This window comes from Syngnathus typhle, linkage group LG2 (assembly GCF_033458585.1).
Source record: "Syngnathus typhle isolate RoL2023-S1 ecotype Sweden linkage group LG2, RoL_Styp_1.0, whole genome shotgun sequence".
NCBI lineage: Eukaryota > Metazoa > Chordata > Actinopteri > Syngnathiformes > Syngnathidae > Syngnathus > Syngnathus typhle.
This window is the reverse complement of record NC_083739.1, coordinates 12,552,415-12,579,727: the sequence shown is the minus strand read 5'-3', so window position 1 is coordinate 12,579,727 and position 27,313 is coordinate 12,552,415. Positions and strand designations below refer to the sequence as shown.

The window sequence follows — 27,313 nt, the reverse complement described above, 5'->3', positions numbered from 1 at the left end:
AAATGAATTGAGTTTCTACAAATAGAATACTTCAATATGAAAAAAAAAATAAAGTTGAGAATTTCTTCTTCTCTAAGATTTACATTGATGCGCTCAGATCAGACCACCTCATGTACAAATTGATATCCACCATGTTTTGCTTATGTCATAAAACATAAATCAAGTGGCTTCATGTTTTGACATTTCATTTACAGACAAGTCTACTTCCACAATATCTAAGTCTCTTTTCCAGCACATATCATCTAGTCCTAGAGTTAAGAAGTGATTTATGGAAGTTACAAAACACTTTTCACATATTCATATTAAGATTCTCTTATGTGCTAGCTACCTAGATAGATCAAATAAAAACAAGAGACCACGCTTTTTCAAACAAACTTATTTCCCTTTCATACCAATATCGTAATATTGACATCATCACAACAAATTTGATTGAGATTCTTTTCATCATTATCGTCAATTTTATCTGTGATCATAATCATCTTTATGCATATTTAAATGAACGTCTTGTTACATCCAGATGAACAAGCACTACACCAGTTAGGAGATAAAAGTACATCACTATGAACATACATCACCTAGACCTAATATCAGGTTTCCACGTCATGAGCTGTGGTCCCCTGTGTGCATAAGGAAGAGCTCAACATTTAAAAAAAAAAAAGGAAAGAAAGAAAGAGCATTTACACACTTACACATTTTTACTGCCCCAACATGGTTAGGTCTCATTTTCAACTCAACACAGTTGTACAGTTACAATAGATAATCTTTAAATTACATCTTCATTTACAAATCTGACAGCTTGGGGTGTAACTCTTTTATGATACACTTAACCATCGCCATGAAATTCATACGATATGGTGCCTATTACTTTATATTTCATTGCTGTTATTTGAATGAAACACATTTACATATATATTACTACATTTTGTCTTAGTAGTCAATCACTTGCATGTTTTTTTTTCTTTGAACTTTTTCCACACAACGCGTACATACGGAATGATGTCTCTCTCAAAATGGCAATGCAGGTACTTTTTGTGGCTGATGCATTTTTTGTTGTGTGTGCGTGGACCACGGATGATACAAGTCCTTTTTGCTTTGCTGGAAAACGCGACTCGTAAGACACAACTTGTGAGCTGGTGATGTTTTTCTCCTCACTGCGATACCTGAAGCTGTCGAATCATGTCCCGGGGAGAGCTCAACACATCTCGGTCCAAAACTCCAGCACTTCTAAAAGGATATCGCTCATGCAGTAACCACTTAAACAAATTTGAGAGTAACACACACATCGATTTGCTGAACGCAAATGAAGATATGGTTGAGACGTAAAATGGAGTCACATGATATGTGAAGGGTATGGCATGGAGGGGAAACACGGTTGATGGTAGCGTGTCTTTCTTTGGCTCAGCATGACTAGTTAGGGCTTTCCGACAGTGAAGAACTGTGTTTTCCATTGGACAGCATGGCTTCTTCATGCCTGAACACTAGTACATTCATGTCCTGTTGAAGAGGCTTGGTCTTCACACAGCGCTATGAGGCTCAGCATGCCCCCATTGACCCCTTCCTGGTAGAAAAAAAAATGCTGGCATGGGCATTGTTCGGAACCCCTCTCATACTGCAGTACTCGTCGCAAAAAGGATGCGCCGATCCGGCTTTGCTTGGTCACTGACAGCAGTGGTTAGTAGACATGCTTTTAGAATGAAAGCTGCTGTGGGGGCGTGTCACTTTTTTCAATGGATCGCATGATGACAAAACAAACATAGAATCGAGCATATTGTCAGCAAGCTTCTTCTGGTGATGCATGCGATCCTTTCAAAGTGCATTGGAAGTCGTAGCGTTGCATTGGGTCGCGGCCCGGACGAGGCGGGACGATCCAGGGAATGTGAGTTGTCGCATAGCGCATGCTGCTATGCGCGCTCGGAAACAGTTCAACACATAACACTGCACACACCGCAAAAGGGGTTGGACTAGCACGATAAAATAATACTTCACCAAAAATGACAAATAAAAGAGGGTACTGTTTGTGGTACTTGAAACACGACACAACATTCCCGATGTAAGAATGATGACTGACCACACAAAGCGTTAAAAAATAAAAGCTACATAAAAATGGCATCGCACTGTACATACTCAATGCAGGTTCGAGAAGCTCGTATTTGTCGAATGGGTATAACTGATTATAGTCGCCTTCCGTTTCCACAACAGGCTGCCTGTTGAAATAAGCTTGCATTGTACATTATTTACAACACGGAGAAGCCATGTGTTCCTGTCAAGGTCTATAGTTGAGTGTGTATATTCTCTTATTTTGAAATGTGGAAGTCAAACCACCCCAAGAGCTGGATAAAATATTTGTCTTTTAGCTTACTAAGTTTCGATGACAGCTTCACACATCTGTTGGGCAAGGGAATGTGTTGCTCTTAAGTCTCTGGCTATGTGCGGTGCAATTTGATGGTGCTGTTCAAGCTGCCTCCAGGAGCATGTCTTTTCTTTGTCCGGCCACTGGCCTAGATCGGCTCAACATAATTGGCCGGGTACAGTCCCTCTCGGCCGCAGTCCAGACGACCTCGACACCAGCCTTGTTCGTCTTCATCCTCAGTCTTGGTCAGCTCATCGCCTGTTAAGTCGTAGCATATTTTTGATCAATACACAGGATGGTGTCAAATGGTAAAAATAACTGCAAATTTGATTTAGGGAGGGATTTATGTGTCCCAAATAATATTTTTCTAAAAAAAAAATGTCTTTACGTTTTGTGTTTTGCACCACATTAGATTTTTGAGATATCAAGATGTCAAGTTTGGCCTATAAACCTGGGGTGTCTAAATCTGGCCCTTAAGGGCCACCATCCAGCGTGATATGATCCTGATCATTATCAGGCTTCCGCAATGAGCTGATCATTTGAAACAGAGTTGGACACTATAACAGCGTGTCCAATATAGATTTTACCATGCATTGTACTATAATAGCGAAATGTTCATAAAATTGGAATCAGAGAAAAAAACTACAAAAATTGGTTTTGCTCTATTATTATCTGTTCTGTTAATTTCTTTGACACATTTATTGAGACATATAATTGATTTATTATTATATTTATTTATTTGACATATAATTAGTTCTCATTGTTGATTAATTACAGTCGTTTTCTCAAGCGCAAGACACATTAAGATACATTTGAAGGCAACAGTGAGAATTTCTGATCACTTCCTGTCATTATAAACAGTGCAGTTGCTCAAAATATCTCGAAACGTTATAGCAAAAATCTTTCGTCTGTGTTTGTTTACCTGCTTTGAAAGAGAGTTCATCCTGCTCTTGGCCATCGTAGTCATAGAGCGCTCGCACTCGAACACCTTTCCCAGTGCTAGAATCCTCCTCGAACGAGTTTCCGTTCCCACCGTTTTCATTGCCAGAGTAGGTCGCGGGCTGCTCATCGTCAGACCACTCGGTTGAGTATGCTTGGTTCTTTTCATAGCTGCTCACGCTAGAGAAACAGAATATAAATGCTATATGTTACTAATAAGTCTCACTATGAAATTTTACATCACGTTATTGGTTTGAGTGAGCATTGCAAGTAAGTAGCAATGTTGTGAGATTAATCGTTTTTGTGTAAAAAAAAAAAAAAAAAAACTCTTGTAAAATATACTTTTCTGTTTAGAATTGCTATTTTTGTTCCAAGTCAAAGGAACTAACCTGCTCCGGTCACCAGGGGGCGCCACGTGGTCAGTGCTAGGAGTGGGTGGTGCTCCATCTGGCTTCTTCTTCTTTGGAGGGGCATTTGCCTGGTCTGGGTTGTATTCCTGCTCGAAACAAATTCAAATGGGTGCAAAAAGTAAAGTTCGAGTTTCAAGCTGCTTTTTGACACCTCCGCCTCATAAATGTATGGTGGAAAATTGTTTAAAAAAAAAAAGAAGGGGGGTGGGGTAGAGGATACATAAGCGAACGTTTACATAAATCCACGTTTATAAGAAATAATTTGGATTGTGAGGAGGGGCAAGACAAGAGAAGCTTTTACTTTCTTCTGTCCTTTTTGCACTGACTGTTTGAGATGAAGATAAAATCAAACCTATGGAAGAATCCGTCTGGGGTCGTACCTCGAAGGCGGGCCAATTCATGTGCATGCCGGGCCCATGGTTGTTGCTGAACCACTTCAGATCTTCTTGTGTGTTCGCAGACAGGATGGTCCGTTCCAATTCTCTGTATATTGTGGCATAGCTGAGGGAAGGAAAATAAAAAAAATTGACATGAAATATCCAGTCCAGTTTGCTAGTTTGTATTTTCTACATTCAAATATCGATTATGATCTCGTTATGTTATCTTAGAAGGATCTTTAACTGGTTTTATGTTGTTGTTTTTTTACTGTCTTCATTATGAAATAATTTTCCGTGTTAGTTGTCGTATGACAACTGTTGGTAGATTGATTCACTGTAAAATGCAAACCAATTTCACTCTCGTACAAACACGTCGCTTCTTTTAATGAATTGTTGGAAATATGAAGTACAGAACTAATTAGACCACTATTATCTTCCAAATGGAATTTAATAATGGATGAACGGCAGTTATACCGAGATGAGCCTCAATTTCCAATGGTTTTAATCTTACGGCATGCGTTCGATGAATCCGCCAATTACGAAGTGACTACATGTCGCAGTTATGTTATCACTATATTACTGTACATTTTGTAAAAAACACACATGTAACGCAATATAATGTAATGTAAAAACTCAAATGAGGAAAGTGGTAGGTCATTTCACTCCCTGCACACCACGATTTGGAACGACCTACTTGCAATATCACATGGGAAGAAAACGGAACTTTCAGGTCACACATCCTTCGCAAGATGCAGAAATAATTAGACCTCAGAGTCTACGGTGTTTTAACTGTTGTCCTTTTGGCTGACCTTTGGTTCTCTGTGAGGTTGAGGTGGCGTTTGATGTCCAGCAAGGCCTCCTTCAGGAAAGTCAGCCTCTTCACCTCATGCTGCTGGCACTGGTCAAACACCTGCTCCATGCACTCCATGTAGGCCGGTGAGCACTTGTTCAGCTCCTCCAGAGACTTCTCATACTTTTCTTTAGCCTGAGTGGAATTAAAACAATCAACTCACTTGCTAACATTTGTTTAAAATCAGAAAACCTGACATGATAAAAGTCCTGATTTACATTTTACATACGGCGTACTATGTAGAGACATTACTTACTCTCCACAGTTCTTCAACCAGAAAAAAAAACTCGCAAATTGTTCATACTACTATATAAACAAGTAATTATCTTTATGGATCTACAAAACCAAAGATGATAATCATTTTTCTGTCTTTCCCCTACTTTCTGCATATCCTGTTTGCATTTGTCCACTTTCTCGTGGAGTTTCTTCTGTTGGTCCGGTGTGACAGAAGCCTCGGTCTTGCCGTTAGCCTCTCGAGTCACAGCCAGCCTCTCCTCCTTGCATGCCATGTGGTAAGCTTTCTTCGCTGTCTCCATCTGGATGTCCAAACACACGCATTCTCACAATCTGACGTGAGGACAGTGTTCAGCGACCACATATAAATATAATGCTGTGCTCAAATTCAAAAGTTAAGAATCCCAAACTGCTTTTATTAACTCGCTTCATATGTTGATATGTGTCAAATTAGAACTGTAAGTTGTGGCTGATCTTGAAGAAACCGTTTCACTCTGGCTTCTTCTCAAGCCAGGACTATGGAGTGTGTTGTATACTTTATGTCTTCCCTTTTTTATTGAGGAATTTATGAATCCAAGTAAAACTATCTTGTCTCTCAGAGTTATACACACATAGAGCAATAAAACATTCTCTGACCTCCTTGAGTTTTTTTGCCCAGGGTTTCTGTGCTTTCTTAAATCCTTCCTCCGCCTCCTTTGCCTCTTTGAAGCCTCCAATCATTTGCTTGTGATAGGCCTCCTTCTGCCAATTCTTGACTTTCTCCACATCCTCAATCATCAAGTTGTTCTTGACGTCTTGATGCAGCTCGCTTACCTTCTCCGCCTCGGTCATTACAGCCAACCAGGCTCTCTCCACTGAGCCGTACTGTGGCCCTGAGGCAAGTCCAATAATATTCATTTAGACTACATTGATGTCAACTATACCAACTGATTGTTTGATAGTGTTCTACCTTTCTCAATAAGCTGTCTCCATCTCTTGGACCAGGCAGTCAGCTGATCCCCGTAAGCTTTTTCTATTTTGGCCCGTTCCTGCAGGCAGCCCATGAGATCATTGCACAGTCGATGGCCGTCGTCAAATCTCTTGACGGCACGTTTGTAGTTCCCCACCTGGGAGAACATGAACATTTATGAGATGAGATGGCACTTTAAGATGGACGTCCTTAAAAAAAAAAAAAGCAGGGGGAGGCGGCGTGGCTCCGCCTCCTCAGTGCCTGCAGGGGGGTGTGAGGCTGTGAGCTCATGCAGCATGATGATGGAGGAGGGGAGGTAGTGAGGGGCTCGTGCCTTTGCATGTGTAGTTATGCAATGGCATGGGCTTGTTAGTGTGTGTACGTAAGTGTGAGTGTGCGCACACTAATCCCCCCGCGAGTGGTGTGTAGAGCAAGTGGACAGATTTGAACGGATGGATGACAAAAAAGAGACAGAAATGAACAGAGGATGCAGACCGTATGTGTATATACGTCAAATGCATGCATGCATGAAGAGACAGTTTCATGTGGCTCTGCGTGCATTGTAACGGGCTCTACCATGATCACGCATGCGCAGTCTCTGGAGAAGGCTGTGAAGCTGATGTGTGAGTCTGTGTGCATTTAGTGTACGCTCAAAAACCACAACAACACAGGTGATTTCTCTTTGGAAATCATGAATAACATTTTTGCAGCAGAAAGTGAGCCGGGGTGCGTTACTCGTCTGCGGCTGGAACAAGTGGTGCACAGAGAGAAAGTCCTCTTCAGAATTGTGATGACTGAGGCTCTTTGTGTCACTGTAGTTGAGTGCCGTGACACAAAGGAGACTCTGTACAGAGGGAATTCGTTAACTCTAATTTGATGGGTTTTAAAGTAATCATGCTCTCGCAATCAATGTACGGTGACCTTGTTGGGATTTGTATGTTGTCTAAAACAACTTGTGATATTCTTTTTTTAGTTATTGCAGATGTTTTTTTTTTAAATCTTGTTTTCGTTGAAAATTCAAATGAAGTTGAATTTAAATTCAATTTGTGGCAGCGTGGTGGATAAGTGTATGGAAAATCAGCCCACTGGCGGAGCTAGAGGGGGTGTTGCAAGGGCACAACCCCCCCCTAGAATATGCTTGGACATGCCCCCCACCCCCCCTACAGGTGCCAAGCTGGATGATTCAATGACTTTTGGGTATTTTATGATGTGTGGGAATTATTTTTCCACATTTCCCAATAGGGGGTTTGACATTTCTGGGTTTTTTTCTTTTTGGTGTTGCGGACTGGACATCCTGATACATTCTTGCCCTTCCCCCAAAAAAAGAAAATCCTATCTGCCGGTGATAACAGAGTCATGCTTGTAGGTGCCAACTTGTGTTTTTGTACCTCCCAGAAGCTGTCCATGGTGTCGTCAACACCTGCAGTTTCATCGTAGGAGCCAGACATTTCTGCGGATGTTGCAATTGTCTATATTAACCAAACCTGTGCTCTGCAGCGGCACTTGGTTTTTCGTACACTGAAAGAAAAGGAAGAAAGGAGATGATTATAAAACATACAAGACGCTCATGTATGAATATTAACACACAAAAATAACCAAGCAGCCCTTGCGGTACAACGTGGCAATTACTGAACTGTTTCAGGGAGACCTTCATAATAGTGAGATAAAATTAGCATTCTCAGCCGCACATCCAGTTTCCCTGCCTCAAGGAACGAAAATGCACAGCTCATACTGGCGTGTCCTAGAAAAGACCGACTGCCGTCACACACGCATGTTGCAGAATCCATCCACTGTACACTATAATGTGTACACATAACATTCAAATTCCACGGTAGTCACAGCAGCAGCTGCTGGTTTCATTTCAAGTAAATCTCTTGTGGAATCTCGAGTGGTCTGGTAACGCTGACAAACTGTTAGCCACAGTGGCTGGTGAGCAAAAACATTCATATCAAGCCCAGCAAGATGTCAGTTTCTTCTTTGGGCATCAAAGGTTCCCAAATTTAGAATACCAAGAGATTCTGGACAATTCTGGACAATGCTCCTATTTTCGTGGTAACACTTTGGAACTGGCCCCCTGTTCTCTTCCAACCAAATATTTTCGTAGCTTCCACTGAGTTCATACAGATGAATTTCATTGACATGGAAGGTTAGTGTAGCAAAAAAGCAATTTCAAGAAAATAGTTTCTGATGGAAAAAGATAAACGGCAAGCCCAGAGACATGATTAATGTTATCTAGCCATGTCATGCCGAGAAAGCCTAAAAGCAGCCTCGGAGTTAAGCACTCGTAATCTCGGCAACCATCACAAGGTGCTGGTCAAGTAGTCTGTCCATCACCTGAGTTGTCCAATCAGCTTCTGAATTTGTGACGACAACACGTCAGGTGAACTCTATAGAGGATGATGCAACAATCCCCCAACAAACCAAACAAAGTTGCGAGAAACTAAAATCGACCCTAACGAACAATCTTGTGCACCATGCATTTTTGCACATGTGCATACTTAGAGTATGTAGGTGGAAAGAACTAAAGACAATGCACAATTTATAAAAGACTGGTGACTCACAAGGCTGCAAAGCACAAAACAAGGCATCCTACAGTTCGACAGAGAAAACAATAGTGGGAGGTGGCACTTCAAGTGTAATGAAATATGAAAAATCAACACCGTTCAGACTTTCCAGGATCTCCTCATAGCTGAGAAGGTTTCTGTAATATTCACACTTACTGTTTCTAATACTTTTTCCTCTTCATCAAAATAATGTCTTATTCAACGTACATCACATCTTAAGTTTGGGACGTATGTAACTAAACATCGTATTTGCTTACCATCATTGCCTCCATGACAAAACAAAAAAGCACAAGAAGATTCAAAGATTTTGTAGTCCAAATGTATTGTTTAAAAATAGGGGAACTCAACGGAAAAACAAATATTGATTGATCAAGGCAACTCGGAGAGGTCGAGCAAACGACTGCGTCTCGGCGGCTGAGGGATAATCCTGCGGTGTTCCACATGAATAGCTTTAGAGGGGGAGGGAGCTCGGCGACAAGAAGCGCAAAGAGGTGCGAGGTTGACATGCAAATTAGTTACGGCCATGCAACAACTCTGGCAGCAACGCAGATTGGTCGTGGCAACTTCATTCAGAAACGATAGCGGCGATGGAAAATTGTTACATACCGTATGTCATGGAGCTAAAAAAACTTGGATACAAACCAAATATGTCTCCTCATTGTGATGTTAAACACATTCAATCAGAGGCACAAAAATTAATCGATTAATTGACAACTATGTGATTATCTGATTCATTGACAACTAATTTGATAACCGATTAATCCTTTGGAACTTTTAGCTTAGACATGTCCAACTCTTCTTCTCAACAGTAAATTTTCTCAGATTTTTGTGGTCCTCCATAAAAGCAGAATGATTATCTTTGATCAAATTTAAGCATTTGCAAACTTTTACTTTTTTGGGGTAAAAAATGATCAACATTTTTGGCCATTTTCTCACAGATGTTATGGACCAAACCTGTAACTACAACATGATCAATACATGTTTGTGCATGTTCTGTCAATTTGAAATAATAACCAGTTTTAGAATAAAGGTACGGAAATTGAAAATAAAATTGCTTTTATAACCGAGTCTTCAGTTAACCTAACATATGCAAAAAGAAAATACTAATCAAATCCAAAAGTAAAAGGAACTATTGCTATGTCCTTGATACATTTGAATGCACTTATAGCACTCAAAGGGAATCACAACAAACACGTAAGCTTGTTACAGTAAGAAGATTTCATAGAGATGAACTAACTTTACCCTGCTGCACATTAACCCTCCTGACTGCTTAGATGATTGAGAATTCAGGTAGGAAGTTATGTAAAATAATGTTAGCTACTCATGTTGCCGCAGAAATTTGCACAGGCGACGAGCTTCTCCTGCGTGGGTGGTGTTTGAATCACCCCGTGTGTCCACATGGGGCTAAAACAGGACACACTAGGCGCGAGACAGAGGGAGGTCTTTCATTGAGACATGGGCTTAGGCAGAATGACACAGGGGTGACAGAGACAAACGTCTGGGTGGTGACAAGCAATGGAGATTGACATGGAGGCAGAGCGGCATGTGACATGGGGGAGGCTGGGGACAAGCGGAGGGGCAGCAGAGAGAGTGAAGGTGCGGCAATCCCAAGGAGGAGAGTGGAGGTGGTCACACGGGTAGCAGAATGGGGTTGTGATTCGTCTCTTGGTTGTTGCCAGGAAACAGAGATAGCTGGTGCCGATTTGGCCATCATTAAGTTATTTATTTTAGTTCTATATTTAGGTTTGACCTATACAAGGATTGATCAACTAGGGCTTGAAAGATAACACAAATAGCATTTTTAGTTTGTTAGCATACTTAGCAATTCCGCAGCAAACACAGGAATATTGAGGCAGCTGCATCGCCATGAAAGTTTCCATTTTGTAAATTAGAGAAATATCAGATGACATTCATTTCATTTTTAACCTTTTCCCCCACAGATGTAGTCTATGAAGGATTGTGTTGTGCATCACGGCTTGAAACCAGAATATTATACAGTAAATGGATGACTCAGCTACCTCATGAACGCCTCCAGCAATGCTACACTACTCAAGGTTCTGCATTCTTTGAACCTAGTGAGGGATTTTACACATCTTGTCCTTGAAAATAAATATAATTTTTTTCTGAGTCAACCACAAGTCAGACGATGATAATTCACCTGAATAAAAAAGACCTGAATTATAAATAATGTTCATCTTAATCTGCACCACGTAGAGATTAGAGGTCATGCCTAGAAACAGAGCACAAAGAACTTAGATCACAGTTGGCAAACTCCGCTCCTGCACGTTTTCGATGTTTCCCGCCACCAATACACCTGCGGTAATTCAAATATTTAGGATCATTCTCGGGCTCTTGCAGAGTTTACTGATAGCGGTTGGACTCTATTTTTGTACATACCCAAAAACAAAACTTCCAATAAATTCTGCGTTATAGTAACACTCAATTAGGAATAAGTGCTGCTACCTGCACAGCAGCCATGGCTAGCTAACATTGGGTTGCTATCTTAGTGCTGCTAGGATTGCTATTTAATTGATGTTGGACATGGATACATGGAAACAACATGAAAGCAAGGAAAAGGTACATCTGAGTAAAAAGATGTTAGCATAAGAATAACATTTGCAACACACAGGTAGATGGACATACTGTATGGAAATACAACGGTATAATTGGACATGAATATCCACTACCTTCCTCAACCACCCTGCATTACATCATCCATAGGTGACTGCTCAACTATCAAGACACAATTGAATTGAGTTATGATTGCAGGCAGCGTCCCGCATGATGCTGCAGTGTGATGTAACGAGCAAAGCTTTTGCCACCAGCCTCCTAGTGACAGCATGGAGGAGACGGGAGGTGGTGGGCCGGGGCAAATAGAGATGGACAGAGGAGCGGGACTCAGTGCTATGGTGACTGATGAAGAGATGAACACAGCAGTACATTGATGTTGACATGTGGCATAGCTTGAGGGTGCGACACTCTTTGGGGGCATATTTTCCCATCGACTTAATTTTTCATAAAATGTACGCACTCTGGGTCCCGATTTGAGTCATTTCAGAGCCGCTGACAGTGGGTAATGAATGTCACCAGCCAACTCCGATGTTCTCTTGACCCGTTTGGACTATTTGTGTACCTTTTCTGACCATAAAAAGGACTTATTTGTAGCTAGTAGTTTAATTGTGAACCCTACTGAAAATGTGTATCTTGGGAAAGACAAATGGACCCCTCCAGTACCCTTTTTTTCTGAGTGTAATGTGCAAATTGTAATAGGATTTGATGTGGTTAATACTGTCGTGGGATTAGAAAAGTGAAGAAGAAGTGTAATAGTGAAATAAAATTCCTTAATGTTCATATTATTATACTCAGCACGACAGTTATTTAAGATTTATTCTGGTGAGTCACTGCTTAATCACCCAGTCAATTGCGAAGAGGTCCGATGAGACACAGTTTAAGCCATATCATTACAAATAGCATGATTCTTTTTTTAGATCTATCTTTTTTATTATCATTAGTATTCCAAAAGGTCTTGGCTGTTGCTTCACCCTCCTTGTTTAGCACACTTTTCTCATATCCATTAATCCAACAATTCATCTAAAAGTCTCTGTATGAGCTGTCAACAAGGGAGGTTCATGATAAGGCTATGCTTACATTTTCTAAGAAGCTCCCCTAAGAGCAAAACACGAAGAGATTCCTGACCAACCCTACATTTATTTGGGTTGACAGTCATAACGGCCCTCCGAAAGAAGCTATGACTACAATGCGGCCCGCGAAAAAAACGAGTTTGACACCCCTGCCATAAATGGAGGAGAGAAATTTCCGTTGGCTATAGGAGCTCTCATATGGATACAATAGTGCTGTCTAATCAATCTAATTTACCAAACCCAATTCATTCTTCAAAAAACCCTGAAAAAGATTCCTTAAGAGTTCTCTACAGAAGATGAGTGAAAATGTAAAAAATAGTCAAAGGTCAATTATTTTCAGAGTTCTCTCCAGAAGATGGGTGAAAATTTGCAAAATATTCCCAGAAAAATCAAAAAATAGTCAAAGGTCAATTATCTGGCCACAAAGCATATTTCAGGGACGCCAGTATCCCCGTGGCCCCTCTTTAGCTCCGCCAGTGAAAAAGCCCACCTAGGCAAACATACATCTAAATGTTTCAAACATGGACTGTTTTTGTAGCATTATCATCATTGATACATGTCGAAACGATCTCAAACATTCTCACACACATACACTGCTTATTTGTTTGCATACACTGTGAGGCACCTGTGTGCATACTGGGTAAAAATCGAATGGGTGTATTTTCAAATTTTGCGCCCACGCGGTCGTATTATCACTCTTTTACCATGCATCCATCTTGTCTATTGCTTTCCATGTACATATAATGATGATGAGGCTTTAATGAGTTCAATTGCTTCTGTCTCTCATTGTATTCTCTCTATTTAAATATGGCAATAAAGTCATCTACACAGTCTGATGACAAACACCATATGCAGAAGATCAGGGACAGTAATTGATGACTGCACTGACTGATTTTGGGACAGAAGTGCAACGAAGCTGACTCATTCCGACACATGAGCAACAGATGCAAGCTACGTCTCACTGAGTCTGGCATAAAGCACGTTAAAATGCTGAGTCATTTTTTTCTGCAGGTAATAAATAACAAACAAGGAACTGAACCTCAAATATCCAAACACAGCAAATAAGCAACATGCATCGTCAATGTTTATCTCTCCTGCTTTTCGTGTAAAAGCAGAGCTGATGCAAAATGTACTCAGTTTAATCCTCTTCGCCAAGGACAGTCTTCTCCCATGTGTGCCCTCAGCGGCCCGTTTGCTCACACCCTGTCAAACAGTGCTACATCCACTTCCAACAGTTGAAATGCACTTGCCACCTCTTTATATTGCAGGGGATTTGAGGGTGTAAAATAAAACAACATCTTTCCCCACATTGTCCTCTGTCAGCCACCACACATGATGTGATGACAGCATAAAGGTCACGAAGAAGAGCCAGGCGGATGAAACATGACCAAGCATCCAAAGCAGTGCTGCCATTTTACAGAGGCAGAGTCAACACAGCACAAGGACTTATTAACGAGAGAAACACGGAAAAGCCATGCTAATTGCTAAGCTGTAATGACGTTGCGAAAGGCATTACAGTTTTTTCTATCTGCTTTGGGACATTTCTCAGATCAGGATTGAATTCCTCAAAATGACTGAATCAATGTTCACATCAAGATGTCACTTGCAAAAAAAATAGGTTCTCATTTCTCTGAGCAGGTTGTTCATTTAGCACACCAACGCAAGGGATCATTTCAAATTTTCTCCTGGTTCCGACATTATAAATTCTTTCCCAACCTGCAACGTTTTGACATCAATTCAACAAACATGACGCAATGTTAATGCGTCAATATATTAACTGTTCCACTGTATCTTTCTTGACAAAATGAGAAGAAAATATGTAAATTCAGGTAAAGTGTGATGGAAGTGATTTTTTTTTATAGGCTGGCGGCGCTGCTATTCGCAGTCATGCGTAAACAAGTGCAGTGGGAGCAATAAACTGGTGAATGGTAAGAAGTAAAGGAAAAGAGGAGACAATGATTCATTCAGTGATCTCACTGACGGGTGTAAACAACATCCAAACAGCATGTGTGTGCGTGCGCGTGCGTGGATGTGGATTGACAGATCGATAGATGGATAGATAGATGAAAAGCACTTAATCATCCCCACTCCCCCTGCAATAAAATGAAATGACCGTCCTTGACGGTATAATCATCGTCTTCTCGGTTCTTGGGGGCACCTTGGCCCTTGGCAGACACCCAAACCAGGCAAGCTGAGCATTCAGTACCTCGGACAGTTCCGTAAGTAAATTCTGTTGGTCATCTTCCGTGTCACCCTTTGAAAACGATTGATGTCGGACAAAATGTTGACAAGCCCCTACAACACAGACCGCGTGACGTCACACAAGCCCCGCCTCTTATAACAAACGCATAAACGTGGCTGCGGAGTAATGGTTCCATAACAGTTCTACGCATGGGTGCACCTTGGACGATTTGAAAGACCACATGCACCAAACGCAGGATGTATGATCCTCTGTGCTTCTGCTCGTTGGTCAGAGATGCAAGAAAGAAAGAAAGAAAGAAAGAAAGAAAGAAAAAAGAAAGAAAGAAAATGACGCGAGAGATGGCTCCTCGCTGAGCTGTGACAACCAATTACATAACGGCACAGAGGAGCTCTCGCATTTAGATTCCTGTCCTCCACACTGGAGTACCCCTCCTCCCACCTCTCCATAAATGTAACAGGCAGTGATTTTCACCCAGCTATTAATAAACAACTGTTATTTGCTTGTCGTTTGCTTCCCCGTTTACAATATGATGCATGGATGGAAAAGGCAAGAAATTGTGTACGTACAAATGTCCATCCTTTGCAGACATGGCCACCATCTCTGTCTACTACAATAACATGGCAACAACCTCTGAAGACGCCACGGATCCCCTATAGCCTCTATATACAGAAAACCACCCCGTACTGAATCGCTATAGCAGTTTGCCCAATAAAACGCATCCATTTATATGAAAAATAATAACTAGATTGCATTGAGTCAGAAATGATGTGACATAAATAGTCTTCGCGGCAAAACAGTTTAATTCTGTCTCTAGCAACAAAAAAAACGCCATGACGCAAGATGCTTCGCTTGGTAACAATACCGTATGACGCATGCATAATTTAGAAGGTACAGGATTGCCAATGAAAGTAAATTCTGAAGGGACAAGGTAGGCAAATGATGCAACGAGATTGCTCGATCGAACCTTCACCATTGCAATTATTTGAACATCTAAAGAGAGCAAAACATTCGTGGCGCACTCGCTTACCAGATACACGCTGCTTGCCGAGCTGCACCGAGTCCAGCCTAGCTTTGACTGCAAATGATTCAGTATTTCCCCTTGCAGTGACAGAAGGTGACCTCCGCAAGACTCTCTGCAGCCTGATCACGATGCACGCAGCAAGAGCGAATACAACAGCACAGGCGCGACGTGGGAGGATGTCCCGACGTTTTGCTTTCAACGGACCACACAAAATTGACTGCAAAAGGGGGCTGATGCAAACATGATTATTATTATGATTATTATTATGATTATTATTATATTTGAATACATTTCATTTCCAATGACAATCGTGGTCGCTATTTTTGCTAATGAGAACGTAGTGGATTTTTCCAAATTTGGGTAAAGTGGGAGTTTCAGCCATATGGAGACAAACATGACAAACCGAGGGTTTGATGCAGATTAATATCGAGATTGTATGACATGATCCAATTTATTTCAGAATGCATTTTAGATTTTGGACAACACACTTTCAAGAATTGGATCAATCCACCATCCATAATTTCTTCAGATTATACCTTTGAACAACTGGGCCCACTGTTAGTGTACCAAACAAACCCTGCGAGTGGCTCGCTGTGGCGCTCCCTGGTGGGACAATAAAGTACTTTCCCTAATTTAGTCAACATGTTTTTAAATGAAACACAGTCGAAAATGTTAAACATATATTTAGAAAATATTTATAAACACATATTGACAGGAAATAAATTTACCAATTATTTAATCTTATGCATTTATTTAGGAAAAACTGGTTATTCGACGCTTGATAGTGTAAATGTTCGATGGGTCCAATTTAAAAATAGAACTTTGCCCTTCTTTGGTTGAACAATTTTTTTATCAGGATATCCCTTTGGGTTTGGGTTAACAAATTGTCCCGATGTGAGCGAACGTCTTATTTTGAAAACAGAATCACTACGATTGCACTCGCTGTTACGTCCAGCTTGCTAAAGATAAATTGGTTGCGGAAGCAACACAAACAAATCGACGTGATTCACGGAAGGTGAGTGAAATTCCGCATTGTTTTTCTCCCGAAACCAACGATGCGCCTTGTGTCACCAATTTAAAACGAACAATAGCTTTGCGAAGATGGCTGGCCTGGAAGTGTTGACCGGTTCAAATAACTTTGATTAGAGCAGCGGCCGGCAACGAGAGCTAAAAGATAGCTGGAAGCTAATCGATTTGGACGCGCAACAATATGTAAGCCGGAAGCTCATAGTCTACTCTCCTTCAACTGTGTTGCGTTGAGGACAGGTCGTGCAAGTAGGTATCTCCCGGTAGCAAGCAAATGGCATCTTTGTTGGCACGAGAAAGTTTCCTATATTTACGACGAAATATGCATATCGCAAAGGCTTACAATAATTTTCAAATGGATGCTTTATCTGATCATTGCTTGCCTGCTTATGGGAAACAAAGTGTAAAAAAAATGTAATTTCGCATGCTATTCCAAAATTGTGCGGCCCTAAAATATCCATCTATTCTGTTATTTAAAAGAGCATTGAATATGTTTTTTTTTTCTATGTAATTTTGAGATTTCCTACTTTGTGAGTGATCTTTGAGCTTGATCTCAAGTCTATTTCAATGCGTGGGAGTACCGAGGTGGCGAGGGTTTGTGAACTTGGCGTTTTATTTCCGGGTTAAAAAAAAATATATAAGCCACCAAAATAACTCTTATTTAACAAGTAATTAGATGGCCAAGGTAATATATAATAATAAAAATCCATTAATTGACTTTGGAAAGCTTATAAATAGCATACAGCTCCTTCAAAATGTATTGACCTGACCTCATACTCATAATCCCCTGTGTGGTTTGTCCCAAGTAGGAGGAGCAGTGAAACCATGTGGAAGTCACATGAATGAGAAGGATGAGGCCCGATCAACCAGAGCGTATCTTAAGGAAAGAGCCACTGCACAGAGTGTGTCCCTGGGTGGGGGGTTTCCATTCGCTGTAAAGCAACCCCCTGTATCCCCTTGCCCTGATTATATGCAATGAATAGTACCACTCCGTCCCCCACCATTAATGGAGATGCGGCGGTGGGCTATGTCTTGGTGCCATTCTTCCTCATCACCATCATTGGAATTGTTGTAGCAGTGGTAAGTTGACATGGTCTGTACCGGTGCTTCTCAAACTGTCATGATTGGATAAGAATGTATATTTCTGACTTCTTTTTCAGGTCTTGTACGTTCGTAAGAAACGAAGGTAAAAAATACAGTTCCAGTCCTGTTTAAGATGGTCTTATGTCTCCTTTTAATCTGTGTTTTGGTCTTCTTTGTTGTTTTCTCAGACTTGACAGACTTCGTCATCAGTTGTTACCAATCTACTCTTATGACCCCTCAGAAGAGGTGAATGAAGCTGAACAAGAAATGCTGTGGCGAGAAGAGGACACCAGAGTAAGGCACACTTTTCTTTGAAAACGATCATTTAGTTAGAATTAGAAAATAATAATAAATTGATAAATATTAATAAAGAATCACCTTTTGTGAGCCAGTGGAGGGGTTTGTGTGTCCCAATAATTGTTGGAGCTAAATTTTCTGGGGTTTTCTGCCTCTGGCAGGGTCACCCATAGCAAACAAGTCCTAAGTGAGGAACCAGACAAAGCACGGTTCATTGACCACTGATGACAATTGAAATCGATGGAACTCAGTTTTTCCTTGCCTGGACGCAGGTTTCTTTAATTTAAAATTTTAAAAATTACTCACAAGGGTTCCTGTTCCTGTTTTTGCGCACTTGTACAAATCGATTGATTTCTGTGTAGTGTGTGTGTGTTCTTTTTTTTTTTTAATCTGTGGTTTTGCTTGGTTACAACATACGGTGACGTGGCCAGGCTTTTACTCTTGTTTCCTCACAATTCAGTTCCTCTAATGTGTAGGAAAACAGCTGCAACAAGTTGAGAAAAGAAAATACAAATTTTGTGAACACATACTCGTAACTCAAGTTTAAACTTTTTTTCCCCCCCTCTGCTAGGATTGTTACCATCTCGTGGTACCGCTGCCGATTGCAGCTACTTGAAAAGTACATTCATTTCCTATAACACTTGTCACATTGGGGTGGAGCCTATCTCATTCTGGCAAGAGGTCACGTACACCCTGGACTGGAACTTTGAGACAAATCAGCTGTCTTGTTGCTCTTGGAAAATGTTGGTGTTGCGGTCACGTTAAAAACTCTTTCACAATCGTTTTGTTAATTAGATAAACCCAGCAATTTAATGGTGTCCTGTAATCCAAGTCTTGTCCAAATGCTTGGAAACCAGTAGATGGCAATGTTCACTACACAAAAACGGTAAAAAAAAGAAGAAGAAAAAAGTCAAACATGACCACTGACTTATTTGCGCTTAAGGTGCTCTGCTGCATTCAAATTGTAACAAATCACCTACATTTAGATTCTCTGAATTTGATTTCAATTTGAGGATGACACTAAAATGCTTTCTTGTCTTGTTAGGTTGTTCAAGGTTGGGCAAGAAATTATCAACAGCAACGCCCTCTTCTGACCAAAGATGCCTGAAGAATCCAAACCTGCTATAACCACAAAGATAGTTTTTTGTTTATTTGCCTACCCCTCCTATCTTAAAGTACAACAAGCAAAGGCATTGAAACTATGTTTCAAAATGCATTCAACATGTAATGTATTTAATGTAAAGTATTTATTCTCAAGCATACACTGAATTTCAGGGTCTATTGTTAAAACAGGTGCATGTCCTCCAGTACACACTTTGTTCACATCTTTCTGGTGTTGCTGAACATTCTGGAATTGATCAATACATTGGAATTCATTCCAGACTGCAGATTTTGCGGCACATCCGAGAAGCCGCGGCACATATAAAAGAAAAGATTTCAATTAGCACTCTTTCTGAATAAGTAAGCTCTGAATGAAAGTGTAATTTACATGTGTTTCACTTTCTAATTCGCTCAAATGTTGCTGCTAGCTTTTGTTTACACACCAAATCATTATATGATCCCGATTTGTGATCTTTGGGTGAGGCATGTAAGCCACAATATGCACATAAACACGGTCTGGTGGTCTTCTGAATGACTCCTGCTCCAAATATGTCCCAAGCACATGTCACCAGAAAAAAATCACCTCCAGCCATAGTTGAACGCCATGATTGTGACTGTACTCAATGATAGACCCGCCTACTTTATTGCCCTCAACTGTTTGAAGCCACTCTAGATCATTATTAGCTTGCAAGTGCGGATGCAGCTCATGGAATTTTAAACCGTTCAATTCATTTGAACAAGTTGTGCATTGTGATGGAGAGGACGTGTTGTGCGCAAGGCAGGTTATTTGAAATGTGATTTGTTGTTGCTCAGGTTTTCCTCAAATATGTTTTAACTGTACCTTTACTGAGCCTCACTTGGACCTGGATGGGAAAACTACTGATGCAAATTAGTCTGCACTGTTATGAAGCTTCCTTTCTGTCAACGATAAAAAAAAAAAAATCCTGATGAAATCAGTCATGATTATTAATTATACTGGTGTGATGGCAGAAACTATACTATGAACAATAATCTTCAAAAGTAGAGCCGCTTATGACTAAACAAAAGACAGGACAATGACAGAAAATTATCTTTATTGACCATTTTATCTCATACAAATTGCAGGGCACCATAGAAAATATATACATTGCACATTTATATACGGTGTCCATTAAAAAGAATGATTCCATCCTCAACAGTTTACAGTATATAAATGAACAGATGCAGATGTCAGTTTCCGATGTAAATCAGATTTTGTGAAAATCAATGCACAAAATAACCACTTGAATGGAAAATGTTAGGCTAAAAGCAGGAAAAGTGTCCAACCTTAAAATGTTTCAGTGCACCAGAAGAAAAAAATGAAAATTTGCTAAACTACCACAGTCAGCGAACGCAGTATTGTCACGCTGACAAATCTCCCTGACTTACTTCTCACTCACACCAGCCAAGCTTCCGTTGTGAGCTTTAGTCAGGTATTAAAAAAAAAAAAAAAGACTCATGTCCAGAGTACACAGTAACACAAAAACGGTAAAATGCAATGATATAAACTGTTGAATGAGGTATGAAAGTCCAGGCATTGTGTTGTCACTTTGCAGTTTTATAACCGAGGTTGTAGCGGCTGAGGTGTGTTGAAGAACTGCCAAGAGGACACTTGAACGTCCTTTTGTTGTTGTTGCAGGAAGCAAAACATCCTTTAAAAAAGGCTTATTACAACTAAGTAAGTTAATGGGAACCCACCCAAGGTGAATCAGCGCAAAAAAAAAACCATGAGCAGCCTTTTTAGCGAAGTACCAACAACTCCCAATTTTATTATTAAACTGCTTATGGCTGTACTGTTTGTCTTTCCGTTGACCGGGTGCGCGCAGGCAGAAACCGTCTGTAAAAAGCTCCCTGAAAAACCGACACTGATCCTCTCAATCTGGAACCCTATACTTTAAAATTGACAACACTTGAAAAGAAGCAGCACACAACTTGAAATGGGATTGAACTGGAAAGTAATCAAAACAAAAAAAACTACAAACACTAGTTGTCTCCCCCGCTACACACCAATGACAGAGGAGGCCGTCAGATAAGCTAACACCTAAAATGTCCTACGTGAGCAGATGTTCTACTTGTGAGCGGTGACATCGGGAAAGGGGGGGGGGGGTATGTATACCACCAGTGACCTATTCTCATCCTAAACAATGAAACTCAACTCCATCTAGCGTACGATGCGAAGGATAGGTTAAACCACACACCACACAAACACGAGTATTGGTAAAAATCACCTTTGTCCTGTACAAAACAGAGAAACTCTACAGCCCCTACCATCTCAGACTTGGGTATAATCAATAAGTAACATTGAGTAAATAGAAAACAAACAAACCAAAAAAAAGACTAATAACCATCTTTCAGCAGAAAAGAAAATACACTCGGCCCCGAGAAGCCCACCTTCTCCGGCATAAAAATCCTTGCGATGTCATGACGTAGAGAAAAGGGCTCGTCATCTGTCATTGTATGTGATGCTCAGAGCTACGCTTGCGCAAGGTCCAGCGTTTTTATCCAGTGCTGTTGCATGAGAAATGTACTGGGTAGACCCTTACTTGAGCCGAGGGTCCTATCAGGGGGATAGTGGTCATGAAAGTGGCACTGGTGTTGAAGATACAGTCCAGTTACAGTAAGTCAGTATGCTGAGAGAGGTAGCACGTGTTACTATTACTGGTCCTCTTCCTCATCCTCTTCGTCTTCTTCCTGCTCCGACGACTCCTGTGATGCTTTCTCTTCCTTTTCCTAAAACGAGATGGAAAAAACCAAATGAGTTTGTGCTCAACAGAAATGCTGAGTCGAATCTCGATGAGTCTTTCTTTGGATCAATGTTATCCTAAATCTTGACAAACTGCTGTGGCATGAGGAGGGATGGGTGACTCAGGATGGTGGACTCATGAGTCACAATGAGGCATCCGGCTTCCTTTACTCACTCCCAACTGGATGTGTTCATTCATAAAAAGAAGTGGCGGGGTAACTACGGGTCATTGCTTCATGTGACTAATGTGATCCAGGCGGCAATCCAAACACACCCATTACCACTCGTGCATAGAACACTTTCTACTACGAAACCACATCGGCTTCCTTGATGGAACGGTGTCAAGTCAAGATTTTGTTTGTTTTTGTGTGTTCCAACTAGAAAACTTGCAAAATGGCTTGAAAACTATTATCCAAAGTAACAACAAAATTTGGGGTCTTTTATCAACTGTTAAATTTGGCTGTTTGGTTAGCATGTGGCTAACCTCTAACCTCTTTCACCATATTGGGTCGAAAACAAAATTGGATTGTTCCTTTTATAAATCACCCATTTCAAGACAGGCAGCAGCAATTGCCAGCAGAGTCAAAGTCAAAATACCCAAAGCAAAAAGTGACTCATCTTGAAGGATTTTGGCATGCGTGTATGGGAAATATTTTACCCCAAAATCCCCGTATCAATTCTAATGCAGTTACAACCAAACAATTCTTACCTCCTTCTTGGGTCTTCCTCTGCGTTTGGCACCAGGGGCAGGTTCTGCCTTTGTCTTTGGAGAGGGAAGGGGCGTGGTTAGATAAAGTACTGTGCAAAACTCAAGTATCAGTGCATCATGCTAAATGCATGAAGCCCATATTCAGGTTTACCATATCATAGTCAAATTTAAAAAGGGCACCTAGGGATCAAACCACATATCAGCAGTAATATTGCCTGAAATAACATATTAAACACAAAATGTTTGTTTTGCTGCCTGCAGGTGGCAGCAAAGCCTGGACAATAAGATCTGGACAAGGGGCACTGGGTTCATTGGCTATTATCTGGAAGGCCAACAGGAACTGCACACAGGGCACTCCAGTTCGCTGGCCACCTGGTCCGAAGCTCAGAGACAGCTGGTGGAAGCCGTCATAGACGTAAACCCTCAGACACTTGGCTTTTCTTGCTAACCCTATATCACAAACGCGTGCGCATGCAGGAGCAATTTGCCTTCCCTCACACGTACAGTAGCAGCGAGGACAATGCTCATGGGGGGAGTCGCAGGGTTCAGAGCGAGGGAGAAAATCAGCTGTTGCTATGGAGACAACAGGCTGAGAAGAACTTGGACAGTGTGTGGAGCGGGGTGTTGGGGGTGGGGTCTCAGCGTGGAAACACCATTGCAGCCTCTGTACCTACGTCACCCTTTGCATGACACGCTGCAGGATGCTGCAGATCAGGAAGTACAGTCATGTACTTCCTGCAAAAAAAAACTGGATTTACAATAGGGAAGACACGTTTTGACAGGAGGGGAAACAATGAAATAATCTAAAAGCAAACTTGATGGGTTGCCAGGTCTTATTTTCTGGTTATGACCCGGTCAGCCAGTCTTTGCAGACGCTACTTTGCCGCATGAAGACATGATGGACTTACTTTGCCCTTGCTGCTGGGTTTGTTTTTGCTGCCCTTGGGTCGTCCTCTGGACCTCTTTGGAGTCGGCGATCCGCTGGGCTCCTGAGACTCGGGACGCTGACGTCAAAACAAAATGGGAAAAATCACAGTGAATGAGCGATGACTGACTTGCACACAATTTACTCTGAGCTCGTAAATGTATCTAAGAAACTATGCTAAATATGCAGACACACCTAAACTGCAAAACGTGCCAATAATTGTGCAAGCAATACATTGATATATAAAATCGGCTCCACTCGTATTCTTGTGACAACATGCACTTGCGGGCCTTGACTCCTCTGATTGAATTTCTACTGCAGCTTTTGACTATCAACGCTATTCAATAGACTGCGCAGCGTGACGGCCATACCAGCCACCCTCAACCTTGCAATGTCAGCCAATGCATGAGGAGTGGCGGTGGGTCTGAGAGGGTTAAAACCGGTTTGTGTGTGTTGGATTACAAGTTCCTGACAAACACAGGAAGTTTGTTGATGGGGGGCTTCTACACCTCCCATTAATCATGGCCGAAACACACGTTCAAATTGGGACTCGTACCTGAAGTAAAGACTTGCTTTTCACGGGACGCCTGAAATGCGCCATTAGCTTTGGAGACACTTTGGATCATGTGCGGGCTACATTCCCAAAAGTGATGAGTCATGCAAACTTTATACACCTTATCACAAAACCTGCACTTAAAAGTTTATTTTGCCCTTCTTACCTGAGGAAGTTTGCGGGGTCTTCCACGCCCCCTCTTCTCTGTCGTCTCCTTCTCCTTAGATGACACTGTCCCCTTGTCGCTCATATTTACTTCTCACACCTAGGACATAAAAACCACACCTGGTCAGAGTCGCTTGCAGAAGACAACGTGCCGAGTTCACATAAATGGGGGTGGGGGATGGGTCGTGATGGAAGAGAGAGAGAGCGGGGGGGTGGCGGGGGCTCTGAGGCAAAAAAAAAAAGGCGCAAAGCCACGACGCATCCAGCCCTTAAAGCAACTCTTCCCAGAGGCGCTATTTCGGTCCCGCGTGCGCTCCACAGCGGAACGGAGCGCACGCTTCCGCCTCGCGGATCTCCGTTGAACCGGTTTGCACGGTGTAGCCACAAGCCGCAGGCCTCACCGTTGCATTCACGTACCGACCGCATCCCAAGGCCCATGCATGCGTGCATGCATGCATGCACGCACACCTCTGGCCACACACACATGCACACAATAACCCGTGGAAGCGTTGCGTGTGCTATTGCTATCGCACCCTTCTGCGCAAAAATGTCAAGAATACATTTCAAAAAATGAACCCAAGAGTACGAACGAGCCCGCGAGGTGCGCGTCGTGTTTTGTGGCGGGCCTACAGCAACAATGGACGGCTTCTCATTGAAAGCATGTCGCCCTCCTTTCACCGGAGCTCGAGCGATTGAAAATATTCGCAAACCATCGTGACGGTGCGTTGGTCTCTGCAAAATATGCACTCACCTCTACCGCTCAAGTTTAACCTCCAGCTTAAATTACACAGCGAAATATCCCCTTTAAGCCGGGTGCTTATAGCCGGTTAAAGAGCCCTGCACCGACCCACAAAGCGTCGCGTTGAGACGACATACAAACACACAGCCCGCCCCTTTAACTCCCAGCTCGATTTAAAGCAACGCAGCATTGGCGAAAAGGCTGTTTTCCCCTCAAAAAAAATTCTTACCGGCGGGTTAATGGGTTTATTCCAACGTGGTCCTAAAAATAGCATGTGCGTCTCCTCTCCGGCAGATAAAGAAAAAGGCGCCAGTCAGGAGGAGTTTTGGGGCAATATAAAGAGCCGCCCTCATGGGAGCAGGGGGACTGGGGGCGGAGATATGATAAGTGGGCCACCAACGGCACTGGACCGGCTCAACCCCCCCAGTGTCTTTCCTCCCTCGTTGGACTCGGCCACACAATAAAATGCGTGTACAACTCGCAGCACGCACACTGCAACTACTGAACACAATGGAGGGGAGTGTTCAAGTGTTTTACAAGGCATCTTTCCCCATGAAACTCTGCAGTTCACAGTGATGGAGAAGATGAGGAACAAAGAACATTTTATTCACAAATGTATCTTTATACCACAATTGACAGTTAAAAAAAAAAAATCCTATTGTTAATATTTGGATTAAGTATGTCAAAGCAATTTCAAAAAAAGATATTTCAAACTGAATTAACTTTTTACCGTTTTTTTCCGTGTATAGTGCGCCCCCATGTATAGTACGCACCCCTAAAAATGGCATGCTGATGCTGGAAAAAAGCTTTGACCCATGTATAATACGCACCCAATTTTTATGATTTTGTTTTAAAAAAAATTTTTTTTTTTTTTTAAGTCCCAATGATCGTCACACACGCAGGGAGGCAATGGGTCCCATTTTTATAGTCTTTGGTATGGTTTTAACTAGGCTGGATGTAATTTTTTTTGTTGGCGTTGATTTCTCCGACTGCCCGTAAACGCACCACCGCGCTCCGTGCGCATGGAGCGTGTTTGAAGTGAACAGCAGAGAAGAAAGGAACAAGGCAAAGTGTTGTGAAATAAAATATTACCTGTAATACGGATTTAGGTAGAGAACTGAACTCTCGCTCTTTATATAGCTGACGTGTCTTGCTCATCCGTTCTGCGCATCTGTAATGGCGGCCTCCGTATGATATCCGGTTTGCGTGTGTGCGAGAGCGAGCGAGAGAGAGAGCGTGCGAGAGAACGCTCAACCGTAGCGCGCCGCCGACCGCCCAACTGCACCGGGCTGGTCGTTTATTGTGACAGAGCCGTCGCTGAAATTTAGAAGATATTTTTAAAGTCCTGATGTACTTTCTAAAATTTAAGTGGACCTCAGTGCACACTGCGCAGGGAGCTTAATTTGGTGCAGCGCGCCAGGCGCTCACTGTCGCATTGCTTAAAGAGCGCCTTTGTGTTTTAGGATGAACAGCAAAGACCAAAGGAACAAGGAAAAGTGTTGTGAAATAAAATATTACCTGTAATACGCATTTTGTTATTTGCTGATTGAAACTGCTAATTAAACTGTGAATTGAAACTAATAGGAAGAAAACAACTCTCGCTCTTTATATAGCTGACGTGTCTTGCGCATCCGTTCTGTGCATTTTATTTCACAACACTTTGCCTTGTTCCTTTCTTCTCTGCTGTTCACTTCAAACACGCTCCATGCGACCGCAATGCTCTCGTATCAGACGCTTGCTCGATCACCTGCTCGTTTGCTGTCCCGTGCGCGCACGAAGCGCGGTGGTGCGTTTATGGGCAGTCGGAGAAATCAACGCCAACAAAAAAAATTACATCCAGCCTAGTTAAGACCATACCAAAGACTATAAAAATGGGACCCATTGCCTCCCTGCGTGTGTGACGATCATTGGGACTTTAAAAAAAAAAAAAAAAAATTAAAAAAAAATTTTTTTTTTTTTTTTTTTTTTGTACCCATGTATAATGCGCACCCCCGATTTTAGGGCAATAAATTAGTAAAATTTTGCGCACTATACACGGAAAAAAACGGTATTCTCAAATTTCAACCATCTCACTGGACTTTGAGAAGTCTAAACATAAGCCTGCCTCACATCCATAACTACTAAAACTGAGCAAATAACTACAATCTGACCTGCGTGATTGCTCAGCAGCTACATGCTTCTGCTTGGTGATATTATACATAAATCTAACAATAGTTTTAAGACTTATTTGTATACTCTTCATCTGGAGATTTCCTGATAAGGACCGACTTTGATAAAGACCCACTTCACCGAAGACATCTTCTTGCAGCGCTTCATCAACTCATTCATTGCCATCGATGGCTGTAGATGTACAATCTCCACTTTAAATAGACTGGTAGTGAATGAGTTAATATATATTTAAAAGTAGCCCCTCCGT

The 27,313-nt window shown here is 41.7% G+C and overlaps 3 protein-coding genes across 8 annotated transcripts; 1 reads left to right on the top strand and 2 right to left on the bottom strand.

The window, feature by feature from the left end:
- Nucleotides 1-676: 676 nt before the first annotated feature.
- pacsin1a (protein kinase C and casein kinase substrate in neurons 1a) lies at nt 677-15,732 on the bottom strand. Of its 2 annotated transcripts, none has more exons than XM_061265997.1 (10): nt 15,545-15,732; nt 7,498-7,627; nt 6,110-6,266; nt 5,797-6,032; nt 5,307-5,462; nt 4,886-5,061; nt 4,080-4,200; nt 3,679-3,785; nt 3,273-3,469; nt 677-2,608 (listed from the first exon to the last, which is right to left on the bottom strand). In XM_061265997.1, the coding sequence occupies exons 2-10, from the start codon at nt 7,555-7,557 to the stop codon at nt 2,499-2,501; spliced, it is 1,320 nt and encodes a 439-aa protein (XP_061121981.1). In that variant the 5' UTR covers nt 7,558-7,627; nt 15,545-15,732; the 3' UTR covers nt 677-2,498. The 2 variants fall into 2 exon arrangements, with proteins under 2 accessions (XP_061121981.1, XP_061121974.1); XM_061265990.1 differs by lacking the exon at nt 15,545-15,732 and adding an exon at nt 8,931-9,075.
- A 663-nt stretch (nt 15,733-16,395) lies between these two features.
- Nucleotides 16,396-20,220, top strand: smim29 (small integral membrane protein 29). 4 transcript variants are annotated; one of them, XM_061266026.1, is made up of 5 exons: nt 16,396-16,553; nt 17,371-17,644; nt 17,725-17,750; nt 17,836-17,941; nt 18,990-20,220. In XM_061266026.1, the coding sequence occupies exons 2-5, from the start codon at nt 17,540-17,542 to the stop codon at nt 19,050-19,052; spliced, it is 300 nt and encodes a 99-aa protein (XP_061122010.1). In that variant the 5' UTR covers nt 16,396-16,553; nt 17,371-17,539; the 3' UTR covers nt 19,053-20,220. The 4 variants fall into 4 exon arrangements, with proteins under 4 accessions (XP_061122010.1, XP_061122018.1, XP_061122035.1 ...); XM_061266034.1 differs by having other exon boundaries at nt 16,399-16,553; nt 17,374-17,644; XM_061266051.1 differs by lacking the exon at nt 16,396-16,553 and adding an exon at nt 16,572-16,813 and having other exon boundaries at nt 17,374-17,644.
- hmga1a (high mobility group AT-hook 1a) lies at nt 20,102-25,315 on the bottom strand. 2 transcript variants are annotated; one of them, XM_061266007.1, is made up of 5 exons: nt 25,127-25,315; nt 24,160-24,258; nt 23,424-23,519; nt 22,516-22,569; nt 20,102-21,793 (listed from the first exon to the last, which is right to left on the bottom strand). In XM_061266007.1, exons 2-5 carry the CDS (start codon nt 24,241-24,243, stop codon nt 21,719-21,721), a joined length of 309 nt encoding a protein of 102 aa, XP_061121991.1. In that variant the 5' UTR covers nt 24,244-24,258; nt 25,127-25,315; the 3' UTR covers nt 20,102-21,718. The 2 variants fall into 2 exon arrangements, with proteins under 2 accessions (XP_061121991.1, XP_061122000.1); XM_061266016.1 differs by lacking the exon at nt 25,127-25,315 and adding an exon at nt 24,910-25,062.
- Between the last annotated feature and the right edge of the window lie 1,998 nt (nt 25,316-27,313).